This window comes from Carlito syrichta, unplaced genomic scaffold (assembly GCF_000164805.1).
Source record: "Carlito syrichta isolate Samal-C Ts95f unplaced genomic scaffold, Tarsius_syrichta-2.0.1 Scaffold316211, whole genome shotgun sequence".
NCBI classification, from domain to species: Eukaryota; Metazoa; Chordata; class Mammalia; order Primates; family Tarsiidae; genus Carlito; species Carlito syrichta.
In genome coordinates, this window is record NW_007260307.1 from 702330 (window position 1) to 719743 (window position 17414).

The window sequence follows — 17414 nt, forward strand, 5'->3', positions numbered from 1 at the left end:
TTCAGGAACCCCGATGCCCCCCACCCCCAGCCCGGAGGGGTCCTCAGGGGCGCCGCCCCGGGCCGCGTGGCAGCGCGCGCCGCCGGCGCACGGGGAAGGCGGGCTCCGCGGCGGGCTGGTCGGCGCCGTAGTCCTCGTACTCCGCCGTCCGATCGGGCTCCACCGGCACCACGAAGGGCTCGCGCTCAGGCAGGTAGGCCCCGCCCTCGGGCACGTAGGGCTCTGTCCGATTCAACATCACAGTTATGGCATGATTCGGAAGCACGCGCGCAATCAAGCTAAGCTGTGGCCGGAGGCCTGACTCTTAACACCCTCCCACGCGTAAGTGACATGCCCCGATTGCTCCCAGGAAATCTGGGGACGGCCGTCCAGGGAATCTGGGGATGGCTGCATCCTGGAATGTCACTTTCTTTTAAAAAATGAAAGATCGCACCTTCAAAGATCCAGCAGTCAATAACAATCATTGCACAAATACCTGGGAAGGGCCAGAGATCGGGCCAAAGAACTGTAAACGCGAATCCCCCAAGAAAGTGTGGGTGACTTCAAACTCCTCAACTCAATAAGAACGGCTTGGAGAGATGAGGAGGGGAGGGAAAGTGTTCCTGGCTTCTAGAAACTGAGCTCTGGCGGTGAAGGGACTGTCACCAGGTAGTATACAGTACATGGCCGGAGCTACTGACTGGTGGGCGAGGAACACCGGGGACCACAGCACAGCAGGAAGAAAGGGGAATTTTTCCATTTCGGTTGAAAGGGGCAGTCACAAGACCCAAATGAGAGTACACACACACACACACACAATAATAATCATAAAAAGACACACACCCTGACTCAGACACATGGCTAACGAACAAGAGACAAGGAGGTTCCATTCGGTGTTATTCCGGCACAGAGCAAGCGGCAGGCTGGGATGCAGAAGCTGACCACAGAGCTGGTGAGTGAGTTTAGTCGACAGGGTCACATACACATCATGTACAAGCCACAATTAGTTTATTATTTACAGAAGACAGGTCTCTCCAACCGGGTTAATCGTCTTTCTTAACATGGCATGATCTCCTCTGGTTAGTAGTTTTGTTATGCATTTCTTTCACCACTGAGGCTCCTCGCAGCTGTGTCTGAATTTTTTTTAAAGAATTTTTTTTCTACGTTATTACTGAAATGCATCAGGCTTCTAAACTGACACCACTGCTTCTGTGTCATTCAAGTTAGTAAAAGAGTCTCCACCCTCCTTTGTGATGTCGACCCAGTTCGTTAACCATATCTGTGGTGAGATTTCCATACAGACTCATTTCCTAATAAGCACGTGCGCAAACATCTCAGAAACAGGATTTTCATGTATTCAAACTGTAAGCAGCACTGGCGACTTAGAAAATGTGTTAGCCGGAACCTGAAACAGGTCAAAGATGATAGTTTTTAAAAGTTGAATTACTACGTAAAAAAAAAAAAAAAAAAAAAAATATATATATATATATATATATACACATTCATCTAAGTATGTCATGGTTAAAGTACATATGTATATATCCATATATCTACAGTTATTCACACATGCAATATGGCAGCAGTAATGGGAATTTATTTTTTGAGGCGTTAAATTGTAATTTTGTGAATGGGTCGCATGAGAGAGATACATTAGGATTTGGTATTACTTTTGGTCATCTGTAATTATGCACATAAATATATAGATATATAGATATTCAGATATTCAACTACTCATGCACTATTGGCAAGTAGCAAACCATATCAAACAGCAGTCTCATTTTTAAAACTTGCAAGATAATTGGGAGCACACTAATAAAATGATCACCACTGGCCACAGCATAACCATTTTGTTTCCAGATCAGAATATCTCCTCAGTCTTCACATCCCACAAAACCAGGCATGGGAAACTTCTGCCCTCTATAATTGCCAAACAGTAGAATTGTATTAACATCCCTTTTTTAAAAAATGATGAAGTCCCAATTTTGTTTTTTGAGTTGGAGTCTCACTCCATCACCCAGACGGATGGAGTGCAGTGGCATGCTCACGACCACCCCAGCATTGACCTGCTAGGCTCCGGTGATCCTTCCACCTCAGCCTTCCAAATAGCTGGAACTACAAGTGTGCTCTACCACGCCCAGCTGATTTTTGATTTATTGTAGTGACAAGGTCTCACCATGTTGCCCAGGCTGGTCTCGAACCCGCAGGCCGAGGCAATCCTCTCGCCTCAACCTCCCAAAGTGCTGGGATTACAGGCTTGAGTCACCGAGCCTGGCCAAGGCAGCATTCTTGGCCAAGGTAGTGTGCCTGGCCAAGGCAGAATCCCAAGAGAAATAAGGAGAGGTTTATGATGTGATTTGGTAAATGCAGAAATTTGGGGGAAAGAGAAAATAGCTAATTAAATCCTAACAGTGAAGCAATGCTTTATGCTTTGGGAGAGAACACTATTATTACACAATCAAAACTGAAGTGAAAGAGTTGATATCTTCAAGAAATTCTCGAGTCAACCCTCCTGTGGTCTTAAGGCACTTCACTTCCCTAAAGGTTCTGTAGTTCAGTTGAGGTGGGTTTCTACAGTGGCAACAACATACCTGGATAGCCTTGCCCATTGTATGGGATGCTGGCACACTGGGACGAGTCACAGTATCCAGGAGGACCCGGGGGTCCTCGGATACCTGAGTTTCCAGAACGACCAGGGGGACCAGGGGGACCTCTTGAGCCTGTGGACCCTGGTGGACCCGTTCTGGATTCTCCTTGTGGACCTAGAGTGGAGTTAAAACACATAGATTTTCCTGTTGTTAAAGACACCTCCTGAGGCAGTCAGCCATACTCCGAGTGGCATCTCCACTGCCTCAAGACTAGACTATTCACAGGTGCATGGTAAGAAAATATTTCCTTAATAAATACCCAATACGAGCCAAGGTGTGCTGGAACTTTCCTAGCAGTGACTCATCAGGGCTAATGCCAGAAACCCACTACTTTAACGATTTTAATTAAGGAGAGCTGATTTGGCGAGAACTAAGCCAAACTAAAGTTGTCGATGAGTTCTCTGGTTTGTTCCAGGCTCACAGAGACAAGAGTGCCCAAAGGAACAGCTCTATCATGCAGCCATCCTGCGCTGCCATGAAACATGGGACAGTCTGCTCCACACTCCAGACCAGTGAAGCAACATTACTTCTGGATCAAGTGACACCTAGTTATGGCTAAGACAAACAAACGTAAAGATTTCACCAGAGGGATGACCCTGGTTGCAAAGGTATCATGGACCTCAACATGAAGGAGAAAAAAAAAAAAGATCACCTACAACCTAATAAACAAAATGCATACAACAATTGGACAACCAGAATGTCTTTCCAAAATATCAGGAAAGAAGCGGTGGACGAAATTTAGTATGGTGTCAGGCCTTTTAGGGAGGGCATGTTTTCTCAGTATGGCCCTCCATGTTGAAGACTACCGGAAGAAACAGGAAATGCAGTCATCTTTAAAGACTATGGAAACAGGAAATGTAGCCATCTTTAAAGACTATGGAAACAGGAAATGCAGCCATCTTTAAAGACTATGAGACCATACATAACAAATAGGAATTCCCTTAAAAAAGAAAACAGCCACTGTTTGAGCCACCAAAACTCATTCCCTCATATATTCAAGTTATCATTAATGCCTAATGGAACACATTCATTTTCTGAACAAAAAGAATGCAAGAATAAGGAGGCTGTGCTAAAACATATACCACAACTGTACAAGTGCTCAAAGCTAACAAAGTTGCGGATCTCTTGGGGACTGTGTGCTCTCTCAGTATTTACACTCTTCACCTATCTGATGGACTAGCAAACCTACCTGGGGGGCCAGGCTGCCCCCGAGGGCCTGGAGAGCCAATACCCCTTTCACCTTTCTCTCCCGGCAAACCTAAAGAAGAACAAAAGGAGAAAAATACAAGGAAGAATTTATCTGAGAACACATCGTTTTCATCTGAACCGATAAGACTTGACTTAAGTCATTCATTTCCTTAGTGAAAGCAGAACCTAATTTTTCCCAGAAGTTCACTTTTCAAGCCAAATTCTTTCTAGGCATTTGTGTAATTCCATATCCATAGCCAAGAAACAAATTTGGCTACAAGTCAGGGGGAGAATCATCTGAAGGAAATAAACACATCTAATACGTTTTTAAAAACAGGGATTAAGACCAGAAATCGTGAAGAAGTAGTTATAACTCGTTGAAAAACATCTTAAAGGTATTTTATCTTTAGTAGCCCTGTTAGTATAGCATCCAAGCCATCAGAATTATAGAAATATCTAAATTTTCTCTAGAAAACTACTCCTTGAACAAAAGTGAGTGAGTACCCAGAGTTCTGAAACATCTGAAGTTAGATCCTCCTATGTTTCTTCTTTTCCTTTAGATATACTTACCTGTCATGAAATTTAAGTCAAACATGCAAGACCAGTGTCAGGCCCAGAATAAATGAACCAAATAATTGGCTCTAAAACTATGCTGGGCAAGAACCTTCAGTTGTTGCCCAATTCTTGCTACAGTCACTACAATTAATAAGATTCTGATCATCAATTTTGTTTGCCAACCTACAGTTTTTCCCATTAACAGCAGCTACAAAAATCAGAAAGCTGCGTGATCTCTACCGAGATCTCCTGACACAAGACATGGCTCTCCAAGCCTGTGGGTTGCCTGAACGAGAGACAGGTTCACGGACAGACAGCTCCTTCAATGCTGGCCAAACAAGACTCGTCAAGGTAGCTTGCCAAGATAAGTCTTCTAGACGCTTTCAACCTGACCCGGCTCCTACATTGCACATTCCTTCCTTCATGCCTGCACGATGTGCTCACCTCGTTCACCAGGAGGTCCCTGCATCCCTGGTGTGCCTGGGAAGCCCGGTCGCCCCCCGGGTCCTGGTTCTCCTCTGGCTCCAGCATTGCCCGGGGGTCCTGGGGGACCTGGTGGGCCTGGCTGGTTGCGATTGGAGTGGTAATCATTCGGAATCTGATTCAGCATCTGATTGAATCTGCTCATCTGACCTACAGGCAGAAATACAGCTTGTTAAGAGAAACCTAATAAGGGAGGGATGAGCAAGTGAAACTGTTTTCTCTCAGTGTCTAGTGAAATCTCTCTCCATTCCACCCCCTCCAGAAAATATTCTAATTAGAATCCTCAAAATAAACACAAGCACCCTAGTCACCCAGTACAAAAACGGTCCCTGATAAACTACTGTTTCCACAAAATGCTGATTTATAAGCCACAAGCATTATAAGACTATGAAAGAGTTGTTAAAGTTTAACGTGGCACTGGAATAACACCTTGAGGTTTGTCAGAGGACATCGCTCAAAGGAGAACTTTTTTTAAAATTGAAAAATTATACCATTTCTGTGTGTCCCTAAGGCCATGGTAACCAGGTTTTTGTGCAAACTGGAACCGCCTGTGGGGTACACTGAAAAATTCAAATTTCAGGGCCTCATCTCCAAGGATAAATACTCACTAGGTTTAGGGTGCAGCCCATGAACTCTCATTTCTAACAAGCAGCATAGATGATTCTAAGGCAGGTGTTCCTTAGGATCACACTTTGAGAAGCACTGATTAAGACAGAGCCCTGGGTTTAAGTCCCATACTCAAGGCCTTGTACTCATAGGCCTTGTGGAATAAGAAAAAAGATTCAGTGAAAAACGAGGTAAGAAAGATGCCCACTAATCCCCACCAAAACCAACTTTCTATGAGCAAATTAATCTTGGTAGACCTCCTGGCTTAGGGTCATAGACTAACTTAAGAACTATGTTGCTACCAGACACCTTCCCACCAGCTTCATACCCTGATGAAGCACGTTAAAGAATCCTGGTATGGAAACTGGAAAGCCCTGTGATTTTGCATCAGACCAAATATAAAGATTACAGGCTATTATTTCACCTAAGAGTTGACTGTTAAAATATCATTAGTTTTATGTAATCAGATATAAATTCGATGATGCATAAGAACAAGAGCTCATAAAACAATGAGGCAGAATCATATCTCTTAGAAACTTTGTCACTCAAACTCTGCCTTTTCCTGCAATTAGTTAAAAAACCATTTGTACCATAGAAAGAAAAGAAATTTTACCACTTATCAATTGTTCGCAGACTTGTCTTGCAACTGCTCGCATCATGTTCTGGGAAGCAATGTCTCCCTTGTTAATTAAATTAATGAGAATTATTAGCATATTATTTCTATAGTTTTAGACTTCAATGTTTAACACACAAAATAAGTGTAAGCTGGATTTCCAAAAAATACATACCCTGTCACCTTTCTCTCCTTTCAACCCAGATGGACCCTGAAATACAGGAATTTCATACATTAGAAACTGACAGATACAGCCTAAAATGTTGCCTGAATGGACATGACAATGGAAGAGAACAAGGTCTGAGGTCTAATGAATTAGCAAATCGACATATCACATTTATATCCATGTTACTCACATTTTGCTCCTCTGTAGAAAGGAACCTAGCCCCTTTCTGTCTATCTCTCTCAGAGATGCACATGTCCTCCAAAACAGTGCACAGGTGTGAATTTTATGGTCACAATTGTAAAAGTCATGTGCCATGCAATGCGTGACACAGGCTTGGAACTAAAACAACATATGAAGACTGCCCTTGTCCCGTCATCCTTCACTTTACATTGCCATGGTTGGTTAGCCAAGCTGGTGACCGTGGAACGACCAGGAGTTTAATCTCTGTTCAGTCTCACCAGGAACCAGTGGCTTATGTCAAATCCCCAGACTTGGTATATATCCCTAACTTCTTCCAGTGATTCTTTGTGCATTGAGAACACAGTAACTAGGTGTCTCCCTTATTAACTCAATCCAAATGGTCCCACACAAACACAACCACAGAATCTTTGCCCCGACTCTGTCATAGGCCTCTCACTGGCCATGAGAGATCTTGGGAAAAGTTTTCCTTAGAGTGCAGCAAGTGCCTGGAAATATATTACTGAACATCCAAGCCATTGGCAAATCTGATGATCAGATGCAACCCCACACCAAACCACTTCTTACCATTGCTGTGGAAATGATGATATATAATCCAAACCAAGACTTGCCTAAGCCTTTCCAATACCTTCTTAACAGTATCCCCTTTCCATTTTGCCCCTTGGTAGACTAGTATCCACCCAAAGGCCAGAATGATATTTTTTAAAAGAAAAATTGGAGCCCGCCACTCCTCTGGCTCTAAGAGCTACCTAACCTACTTAGAATAAAATCAGAGTTCGGCCGGGCTCGGGGTCTCAGTCTGACATGCCAGCACTTTGGGAGAGGTCCAGGCGAGTGAATTGCCTGAGCCCACGCGTTTGAGACCAGCCCTAGCAACTTGGCGAGAACTCGTCTCTTCAATAAAATAAAAAATGAGCTGGTTGTGGTGACTCGCACCTGCAGTTCCAGCCTACTTGGAAGGCTGAGGAGGAAGGATCACCGGAGCCCAGCAGGTCGATGCCGGGGTGGCCATGAGCCTGTCATTGAACTCTAGCCTGGGCAACAGAGTGAGACTCCAACTCAAAAAATCATAATAATTCCTTATCGTGGGCCAGGTGGTCCCAGGATCACCTCTGCCTCATCACCTGACCTCACATTCTATCTCTCTGCCCTTTGCGCTGGGTATCTGGGTCTCCTGGACGCTGCTCTCACAAAGCCAGGGCTTTGATTCAGGGTGTTCCCTCTGCCTGGGATCCCCTTCCCACAGATCAAATGTTTGCTCTCACACTTCATCCCAGTGTCACCTCAGCGATGCTCCCTGACCACTGGGAATGAAGTCACTGTCTTCCCACAACACAGCCATTCTCTACCCCTTCTGCTGTACACTCATCATGCGTGACTTATGGAAATCATCTTAATTGCCGATATTTGGAGACCCTAAAAGAAGTAGACATTTCTTTCAGGCTTTTGGCTGCAGCCATCAGTTATATCCGTGATATTCTTATGTAAGCAGTCATAGTGAAATGAAACTGAATTCTGAATGAGTAGAAAAGTTTCATGAGGCCAGGCATGGGGGCTCACACCTGTAATCCAAACACTTTGGGAGGCTGAGACGGGAGGACTTGCCTTAGCCCAGAAGTTCGAGTCCAGCCTGGGCAACATGGCAAGACCTCATTTCTACAAAAAAAAAAAATTAGCTGGATGGGGTGGTGTGTGCCTGTAGTCCCAGTTACTCAGGAGGTTGAGAAAATCCCACCTCCCTGAGCCCAGCAGGTAGAGGCTGTGGTGGGCTGCAATTGTGCCACTGCACTCCAGCCTGGAGTGAGACCTTGGCTCAAGAAAAATAGTTTCATGTACTTAAAACCGCTCTTATTAAGTTTCTGTCCTCTTTTCCATTGAGGAAAAGAGAGAATAAAGTCACATGTTGGAGCACACACAGATTACACTGTGTCTTTATGCCACTTGCTTAATTTAATGACCCATAGAAGGCAGGCCACGTCACGTATGTATTCTACCTCAAGTCTGTCTGACGTTACATGCTTTTTAAACTTGAGTTTACATAACTTGAACAGTACTCAAGAAAAGAGAAGTTCTGTCCAGAAGACAGCCCTGATAAATTTCTGTCATGGCTAATAACTGGACTTAACTATCTTTAAGATAAATTTTACATTTCAGAAGGCTATTCAACCAAAATTAACCGCTTAAAATAAGTTCATACTTCATGACATAGATCAAGAAAAGCTTATAAAGAATATGAAGTCCAATATCATTACAGATACTTGAGGGATTTTTTTAAAAAAACTTAAATGCTGTTTTAGAGATGCTAATTTGAAAATACTAGATATGTGTGCTATCATCTCAGCTATTATTCTTTTTTTTTTTTTTTGAGTTGGAGTCTCACTCTGTCACCCAGTCTGGAGTGCAGTGGCCGCTCCCGGCCACTGCAGCCTCCACCTGCTGGGCTCCAGCAATCCTTCTGCTTCAGCCTTCCAAGTAGCTGGAACTACAGGCACACGCTACCATGCCGGCTAATTTTTTATTTATTGTAGAGATGCCCTTCTAATCAAAACATCTGAGTACGAGAAAGTTAGACTGGATGTAAATGAAGGCATGACAGTATAAAAAAAGTAAGATGGTCGAATAAAGTGGGCTAATCCTTGTAATTCTGGGACTAGCATCCCAGCAGTCTCAATGAGAGAAAAAGAACAAATGGAAAGCCGGGCAGTGCTGCCAAAGTTCACACGAGCCAACTAAGAATGGGCACCTGCACCGTCACCATGCACTTTTCCATCTTAAGCAGCATACCACTCCTTAAGAAAAAATCATTCTGCTGACCTAGCTCTGAGTGTTTACACGGTGCAGAAATATGTGTCTTGGCTCCTAAGCCCATTCTCCTTTTAAAGAAGCCCAATGACCACAGTTTTCATCCTTGAATGTTATAATAACCCAGAGGGAAAAAACTTTATAACTGATACTAAGTCAAATCCATGGATTTAGCACGATTTCAGCAAATGCTTCAAACGTGCTGCAGCACAGATAACCTAGATATTACAGAGCCTTCCAGCTCCCACTGTGTGTGTGTGCACAGTGCAATGACCATAGGTCAACTCATGAGCTGCCCACTTACTGGTCTGCCGTGATCTCCGGGTTTTCCTGGTTTCCCACTTGGTCCCGTGACTCCTGGAGAACCTGGACTTCCCTGCGACCCAAACGGAGAGAAAGCGAGTGCTATGACCGAGGGCAAATCCCATCTAAAGTAAACTCATGGAGTGCAGCCTGTTTTGAAAGTTTTTAAGAGCATATAACTGCAGGAGGAATAAAACCAAATTTTAAGATGACATGAAGAATAAAAATCTTAAAATGCCAGTTCAATCTTTATGGACTGTACAATTCTAAAATATATTTGAGAACAATTGAAAGATATATACCTGCATCTATAAGTATATACAATCAGTTTCACAGTTTACAGACTGTGATCCCAGTACACTGATTACAAAGTGGATTTGCAGAAAGCGATTCCTTTTTAGTTTATCTCTTTTACAAAACCAGAAAACACTTCAAAAGACAGAGGGATTGAAAACTTTGGCCGGAGAGGAGTTAGAAGATGACCAGTTTCATGCTATGTTGGGCACCATGGGACAGTGTCTCCCCTCGTCTGCCGAAGTTCCACACTCAGCCTGGAAAGTTCACTGTCCCTTGGTTTGCTCTCCACACTTCTCTTCTGTCATTTCAGCACTCTTCACCCAAAGTTATTAGCATTTATCCCTGGTTAGAATACAGCTCCCAGATATCTTAGGCCATATATTCAATAGAATATTATAATACCTAATAGCCAGCACATCAGATTCTAAAGCCTAAAGTTCCCTTAAAATAGAATGACCAGATTGGGTCAAATAATATTGCTCTCCATCAAGTAAGCAAATGTTAAGTGTTGTGGTGAATTCTTAACATGAAAGTTACTATGCATTTAAACCCCTCTTATCTAAGAACATTTATTATTTAATATTCTTTATTAAGCATAAATAATAACATTATTTTAACATATGCTCTGGAGTCTTCATATCCTGCCATATAGACGTGGTGTCGCTCCATCACCTCAGACAACTTAACCATGGTCATCCCCAGATGCAGGTATATGGATGCTAGTTCAAAATCATTAGCTTCAGTGTTCTTCTCCTCAAAGACCTTAATTAGAAGATCCTTTGTTTTAGTTGTGGATAAGCCTCAGAACAAAACTCAAATACTATAAATTCTCAAACTTCAAGAATAGAAAGTAACCACTGGGCTTGTAAAACTCCACCACTCACAGTGGGGATGAAAGAACTGAGTGAGGCACTAACCAGAAGGTGGCCAAGTCGAGTTAGGGCTTCTTTTTCTTTGGTTCGAATGTAATTTGATTCAATAAAAAGACTGTATCCTACCATATCTGTTTTCTCCAGCACATTGGATTTAGGACCATAAAAAATAGCTCCTTCGATGCTCAACCCTACAGCAAAGATGGGTTGGGCTTCAAAGGCAAGTCACCTGCCTCTTCTCTAGCAAAATGGGTGTGGAAGGCAAGGGCGGGAGCGGTAGTGTAATTCATCCAGTTCTTACCGGTGGCCCAGGTGGGCCCCTGGGTCCCATGGCACCATCTTTTCCAGTGAAGCCCTGTTGTAAAAATGAAAGTAATCACAGATTAGGGAGGTGATGAGCAGGTGGAGAGAAAAGAAGCTATGTAGATTGCTAAGGGTGACTGACCATTTGCCGTCTGGCAGGTAAGCTTTCTTTACAAAAAAAATTATAAAGATATGAGGTACGATTCAGGGTCAGGTATACAAACATTGATTATGCAGGTACCCTTGCTGATGAGGTGTGCCCCTTCCTCCCCTAGCAGTTTCCCTCAACTGCCAATCCCACCCCCCTCCCCTGACAGTTTCCCATTAGGGATTCCCAGTTTGCCAATCCCTTTCTTATAGTATTATGATAATTGTTCAAGGTCTGCTCATGAGTGAGAACATATGGTCCTCTGTTCTCTGTTTCTGTGATAGATTCCTGAGTATGATCGACTCTAAATCCATGGGAGGTAAGCTTTCCATACGAAGACAAGCACGGCCAAAGAGCCTTTCCATTGAATCTCCGCCTTTTACTGAATAGTTCATTTCTATGTTTATTCATTCGTGTCATTTGTGCATTATAAATAAAACCATTTTAAGAGCCAAACTAAGTCTTCTCCCAGGAAGGCAGATTCCTTTTATGAAGACACTCTTTTTTTTTTTTTTGCTTTTGTAAGAACGTTGAGAAGTCTAAAGGGAGATTGACCCTTCCTGTGTTAAAATCGGTGTCCATGAACTGATCCAAAAAGGATCATGTGGGATGAAAGGAACATTCCCGAAAAAGCAAGCAGTGTCAAGAAGAACACTACGGGGTGGAGTCTCTGGGAGTTGCTTTCGGCCAGGAAGTTCACTTCCCCTTTGGCCACATGTCCACTTTCTTCTGTCACTTCCCCACCCTTCACTCCCACAAAACCATCAGCATTTCTTCCTGTTGCTTTTAACCCAGCTTCTAGACATTTCAGCCATATATTTAATAGAATATGCGTAATATCTAATAGCCAGTCCCTCAGGTTCTAAAGCCTAAAATTTCCTTAAAATGGAATCATCACATTTTGTTAACCCATCCTTCTCTCCGCCAATTAATGCAAATCTGAATCTCCGCCATGCGTGCTTAACATGCAAGTTTACCATGCATTTACACTCCCCCGATCTAAGAACATTTATTATTTAATATTATTTATGCTGTACATAAATGATAAAATCATTCTAACACGTGTTCTCACATCTTCATATTCCGTCATACAGACATAGAGAATCTCGGCGTGGGGAGTGCCCACCACCGGGTTGGAAAACTCCCTTCCACATTTCCTAACTGGCTGCCAGGTAATTAGGGCAGGACCATCTACCCTCCATTCCTGGTGAGCTTCATTCTTCATGCTAAGCAATTGATTTTCTGGTGGCTGCCTCTCTTCTCCCATAGCTGGCACTGCAGTGGTGTCCACTGCTTGGAGGCAGTGGCTCAAGGGCCATGCTTATGTATTGGTTTTTTTCCTCTCTGTGCAGTGCCAAATGACCCCTGCCTAGGATGAGTCATCCCGCTACCATTCCCAACAGCAGAGCTCTGACCTCCAGCTGAGGACTTCTGAGTCAGGTCGTTTTTTACGGCTGTTGCATTCCTCTGTCAGAGGAGATTTTTGTCTCATTTTCTGCAGAGAATAAGAGTGATCATTTCACCCATATTCCAGGATTCTAGCAGGAAAATATCAGGATCATCTGAATCCCTTCCCGCTCTAAGTATACACACTTGTTAATTCACTGATTTTACAATAGGAAAAGTTCACATGTTTCTTTAAGATTTGTTAGAAATATCCCACCATCCCCTCCCAAAAAAAACATTTTTCAGAAAATTGGAAGGATAAGATTTCGGACTGTTTTCTGGAAGATCCTTTTTCCAGATGTCATGAAGCCACCCCAGTCTCCTGGGTGAGGGCATTTGTGGCAGTTTACTAAGCAGTAGGCAGTTGCACGACTGGGAAGGAAAGAGAACAAACTGAAAAGTTTCCTTGCCCTCACCCAGGAGTCTGGTATGGCCTCATGACAAAGCTGGACACAGACGAGAATTTGAGAATGGAAAAGCACCATCCCTCCTAGGCCCACGTCAGGGATGCTGATATGATGGATGCCTGGCTGCCAGTTCAGGAAGCACGTGCAGACAGGGCACGCACCCAGGACCCACTGGGTCTGCATGAAGCCTACACTGGGTGGATGTGATGGACAGAGCAAGACTTCACTACAGCAGCAACAAGCAAAGCAGCCTATCACCACTTCTCAATCGCAATATTTTTGTTGTGTTTTGTTTTGAGTTGGAGTCTCACTCTGTTGGCCAGGCTGGAGTACACAGCCTTCACCTGCTGGACTCAGGTGTTTATCCTGCCTCAGCCTTCCAAGTAGGTGGGAATGCAGGCATACACCACCACATCTGGTTACTTCTTTGATTTAGAGACGAGATCTTACCAAGTGGCCCGTGCTGGTCTCGAATCCCTGCGCTCAGGCAATCCTGTCGCCTCAGGCTCCTAAAGTGCTGGGATTACGGATGTGAGCCACCACACCCAGCCTTTGGGTTTATTTCCTAACAGAGAAAACTGGCGTGTCACTCCCACTTGTACTCTGCTGTTGTCCTTTATTGTAAAATAAGAACTAAAAAAAACTAAAAGTGCCAGCCGCAAAAAAATCAGATGAATATATATGTCAGTACCACCTTTATGGCCCATATCCCAGAGACTACTTTCCTCTTTGACCTCCCACACACACACTCAAAAGGAGGCAGGGGTGCAAGCAAACCATTACGTATTATCTGAGCAAATTTTTGCTCCACCTAAGTGGCCGGCCTCTCTCCCCAGTGGTGTCTTGGGGCTGTTAATCAAAGCTTAGTGACTGCCGTGACAGCGCTGGCTCTCTGCCTGCCGTGTGTTTTAACTCGATTAGGTAGTCACAATGCAGACGACTCTCAGACGATTGTCAGGATCACAAGATGCTGGAAAGTCATTCGTCCCTTTTTTTTCCAGCAACTCTAAAATCTCTGAGTTCTTTTGTGAAAGCACTCTTGGTCTCCCGTGGAGACAGATGTTTCCCATCGCTGATGAATGGAGCACAGAGGTCACATTCACTGTGCATCTCAGCTAGTTATCCCAAAAAAGACAGTGCTTCCTGCATGGCTTTTATCCTAAGTCAAGAGCCAACCCGAAAGCTGCCACGAGTGCTAAATACTCGCTGTCTACTCCCATCATCAAGGCCTACAAGTGTCATCTGAGTGCTGAAGGTGTAGAAAGGATATTCTGACATTTTAGAAAGTGCCATTGGAGTCAGGGCCATTCTCATGGTTACAGAAAAGCTGTCTCGCAGCAAAGATTTTAAGGTCAGGATTTAAAACAATCTGCTATAATTCTTGCATTTCTTTAATCAGCCAAAACTCCCTTTCTGGACTTCATTTTCTGAATATGATGAAATTTTTTAAAAGTCTCAGAGTTGTCAAGGACTCCCTGAGAGATCCCCCATCTTGTCTCACAGACCTCAAGATTGCTGTGACATTGGATGGTTTGCTGACATCAGCACTGCGGCCTTCCACAAGCTATGAGAATGCTGCATTTCCAGCCACGCGAAATGGATTTTGGAGGGTTCTTAATTCATAGGCAACAGTGTGACATCACTTCCAACATCATGATAGCCTGCCCAAGAACACTTACTCTATCCCCTGGAGGTCCCATGGGTCCTGGGGGGCCAGGTAATCCTGGGGTTCCCTACATAGGAGGAAACAAACAAAAGAAACACTGTAATATACCTCCCCCATGAAAGCACATCTTTGTTATTTTCCAAAATATTTTTAAGACAACTTCCCAGAGGCTTTTAAAAGAAACAGGAAGCCAGAGCCAAGCACAGGGTCAAGCACACAGGAGACTCCTGGCCAATAAACGGTACCTGACTGGGACAGCACAAACTTGAAGATGAGGATCAGGGCTGAAGGGGAAACGATGCCACGCCGGCAGCCCAACCTCCACTTTGCCACTTAGCTTGGCACCGCAAAGGAACTTTTCAAACAGCACACGACAAGGCAAAGAAAGACAGCTTCAAGACCCACTCACCGTTCGGCCTGGAAGTCCTGGTTCCCCGGCATCACCTTTCATGCCCTGGCGACCCTGGAACAGCAAGGGCAAAACAGTTCCCAGGCGAGTCACAGAGAGGAGGTGGAAGAGAGACATGAGTCGCACACAAAATCGCCATCACTCCATAAATCTCATCAGGGTGCAGAATGAGCACACACGGGTGTTTTTGAAGGGAGATGAATAAACCATTTTGGGGATTCGTGCTTGCTTTTAAAGCTACAAATGCTATATTATAATTTCCACCTCAAATAAATGGAAATAATTTCTTCTATACAGTTTTATATTATTATGTATAATAGCTACATCTCTGAAATAATGGTCATCATAAGCCATCATCCCCTTGACTAACCTTGTTGAATTTCTGAGAAAACATTGGAGTTTGTCAAAATATAGAAAAGGTTCCGATTACACTCAATGTTACTCCACCGTTCTCACTTAAAACAGAAAGCTGTGTACTTACTTGTTCTCCTGGAATAGAGAGCCCGTTGGGTCCCTGGGGGCCTGGAGGACCTTGGGGGCCAGGAGGACCTGTATCTCCACGTGGACCAGGGGGACCCTAAAATACACAAGAGAGAGATAGAGGAATGCAATGCCCTTCCAGTGCTGACATTCAGTAAGCAACTTGCCTTCAAAACTCTAAGACATCAATCATATATTCTTGGGGAAAATTTCAGAAATCTGCATCTATGAAAGCAGTTATTAATGTCATTTCATTCTTCCCTTTGATACTTATTTAAAAGAACAACTGGAAAGTGCAATCAATTCACAAGAGCACTCAAATTTCCATGAAAGTCCTATTAGAACAGATTTTTTTAAAAAACAAAATACACTGACTGTAATACTCATTTACATTCATAGATTCATAGGAGCCCCAAGCTCAGACTTTAGTGGATCTGATTTACTTTAAGCTAGTCTTGACTTCTCATAGGCACGGGCTTATTTCTGAGTCTACAGTGTCCACAAGTCAAGCAAGGAAAGAAGAGATGCCCATGGACACAATGCCCTGTGCTAGAGCGCTTGCACAGTCTGTCTAGGTGGAAAAGGCACAAACCTAGAGTCGTACAGACCTGGGCTGCATCCCCATCTTGTCCCTTCCTAACTGGATTATCTTATCACTAATGCCATGTGACCACAAACTACACATTATCTTCATATAATGTTCCCCTGAGAAGCTTGAATGGTCTTAAAGGAAACAAGAGTGGACCTGACAGAAGGGACGGCTGACCCCTTGTGAATGCACAAGTGGCTCTCAGCATTTTTGCTGAGACAAGTTAGAAAAGGGATGGGTTCCTTCTCTAGGGGACTCTCCTCCCTGTGGGCTTTGACCAGTCCGTCCACTTCTCCAGGTCCCGGCAGAGCCCTTAAGGTACTGCAGGTTTCCCATGTGTGACTGTTACAGGTGTGAGAAGCATTGCATGCATTTCTTTCTCTGGCTAGTCTAATCCATCATTTTAGCAGCCAGAGACAAGACAGAGGTAAGTCTATTACCTGAGGCACACTGCACCTGAAACAACTTGCTCCAAGTCACATATCCCCTTCGTGGCAATTTGAAAAATCAACAGGGAGAAGAAAATTTAAATGCACTAGAAAATATACTTACAACGGCCCCACTGATGCCTCTTTCACCTCTGGGGCCTTTAGCACCAGGCCCTCCCTAAAATACACAGTAAAAGAACATGTTAGTGTGAATGTAAGGAAAGTAGGAAGAAGTTGATACATAAAAAGTATTTCGAGGAAAAGTGCATTCTCCAGGTAATCAACACTTCTACACCTGCTGTTGAAAGATCAAAGCAAATATTCATGTACACAAATATGCAAGGAAAGACCATTTCAAAACTTTGTAATTCTAAGTGTCTTATTTTTGCAATCTGAGCTTTTCTTACTGTTAGCAAAAGTTGAAGTTCACTCGAAAACTTAAGGTTTCCTGGGGAAAAGCAAACATTACTAGAATACAATTAAAGAGAAAAATGTGCTTTGGAATTATACAAATTACATTCTTCAAGAAAAACAATAGGCAAAAATAAGAATATTTGAAATCTCTCGGAATCTCAGAACACATGCTTAACTAACAGGAATTCCCAGACCACAAACAAAAAGGAAATAAATCAAAATGATGACATCCAATAATGTTATCTTGCAACTGGGGGGGGGAAAAATCCCTGCTTCTCAAAATCATCTAAGTCACATGCAGGACATAATTTCATGAATACCAATATAAGCCAGGGAAAGTTATTGCTACTAAAAAATCAACGATGGCAATGGTAACTCCTGTGCTATTTTGATTCTGTACATGAGGAGGTGATTTGC

General features: G+C 43.5%; 1 protein-coding gene across 1 annotated transcript in view; it reads right to left on the reverse strand.

Annotated features, from left to right (window-relative positions):
• Positions 1–965: 965 nt before the first annotated feature.
• Positions 966–17414, reverse strand: part of COL12A1 (collagen type XII alpha 1 chain) — a 113673-nt gene continuing 97224 nt past the window's right edge. The window contains exons 54-65 of the mRNA XM_021706935.1: positions 16708–16761; positions 15568–15663; positions 15087–15140; positions 14691–14744; positions 11009–11062; positions 9540–9611; positions 6245–6280; positions 6070–6136; positions 4812–5000; positions 3814–3882; positions 2568–2738; positions 966–1384 (exon numbers count right to left, since the gene is read on the reverse strand). Coding sequence (XP_021562610.1) covers positions 1374–1384; positions 2568–2738; positions 3814–3882; positions 4812–5000; positions 6070–6136; positions 6245–6280; positions 9540–9611; positions 11009–11062; positions 14691–14744; positions 15087–15140; positions 15568–15663; positions 16708–16761 — 927 coding nt within the window. The 3' untranslated portion in view covers positions 966–1373. The remainder of the gene's footprint in view (positions 1385–2567; positions 2739–3813; positions 3883–4811; positions 5001–6069; positions 6137–6244; positions 6281–9539; positions 9612–11008; positions 11063–14690; positions 14745–15086; positions 15141–15567; positions 15664–16707; positions 16762–17414) is intronic.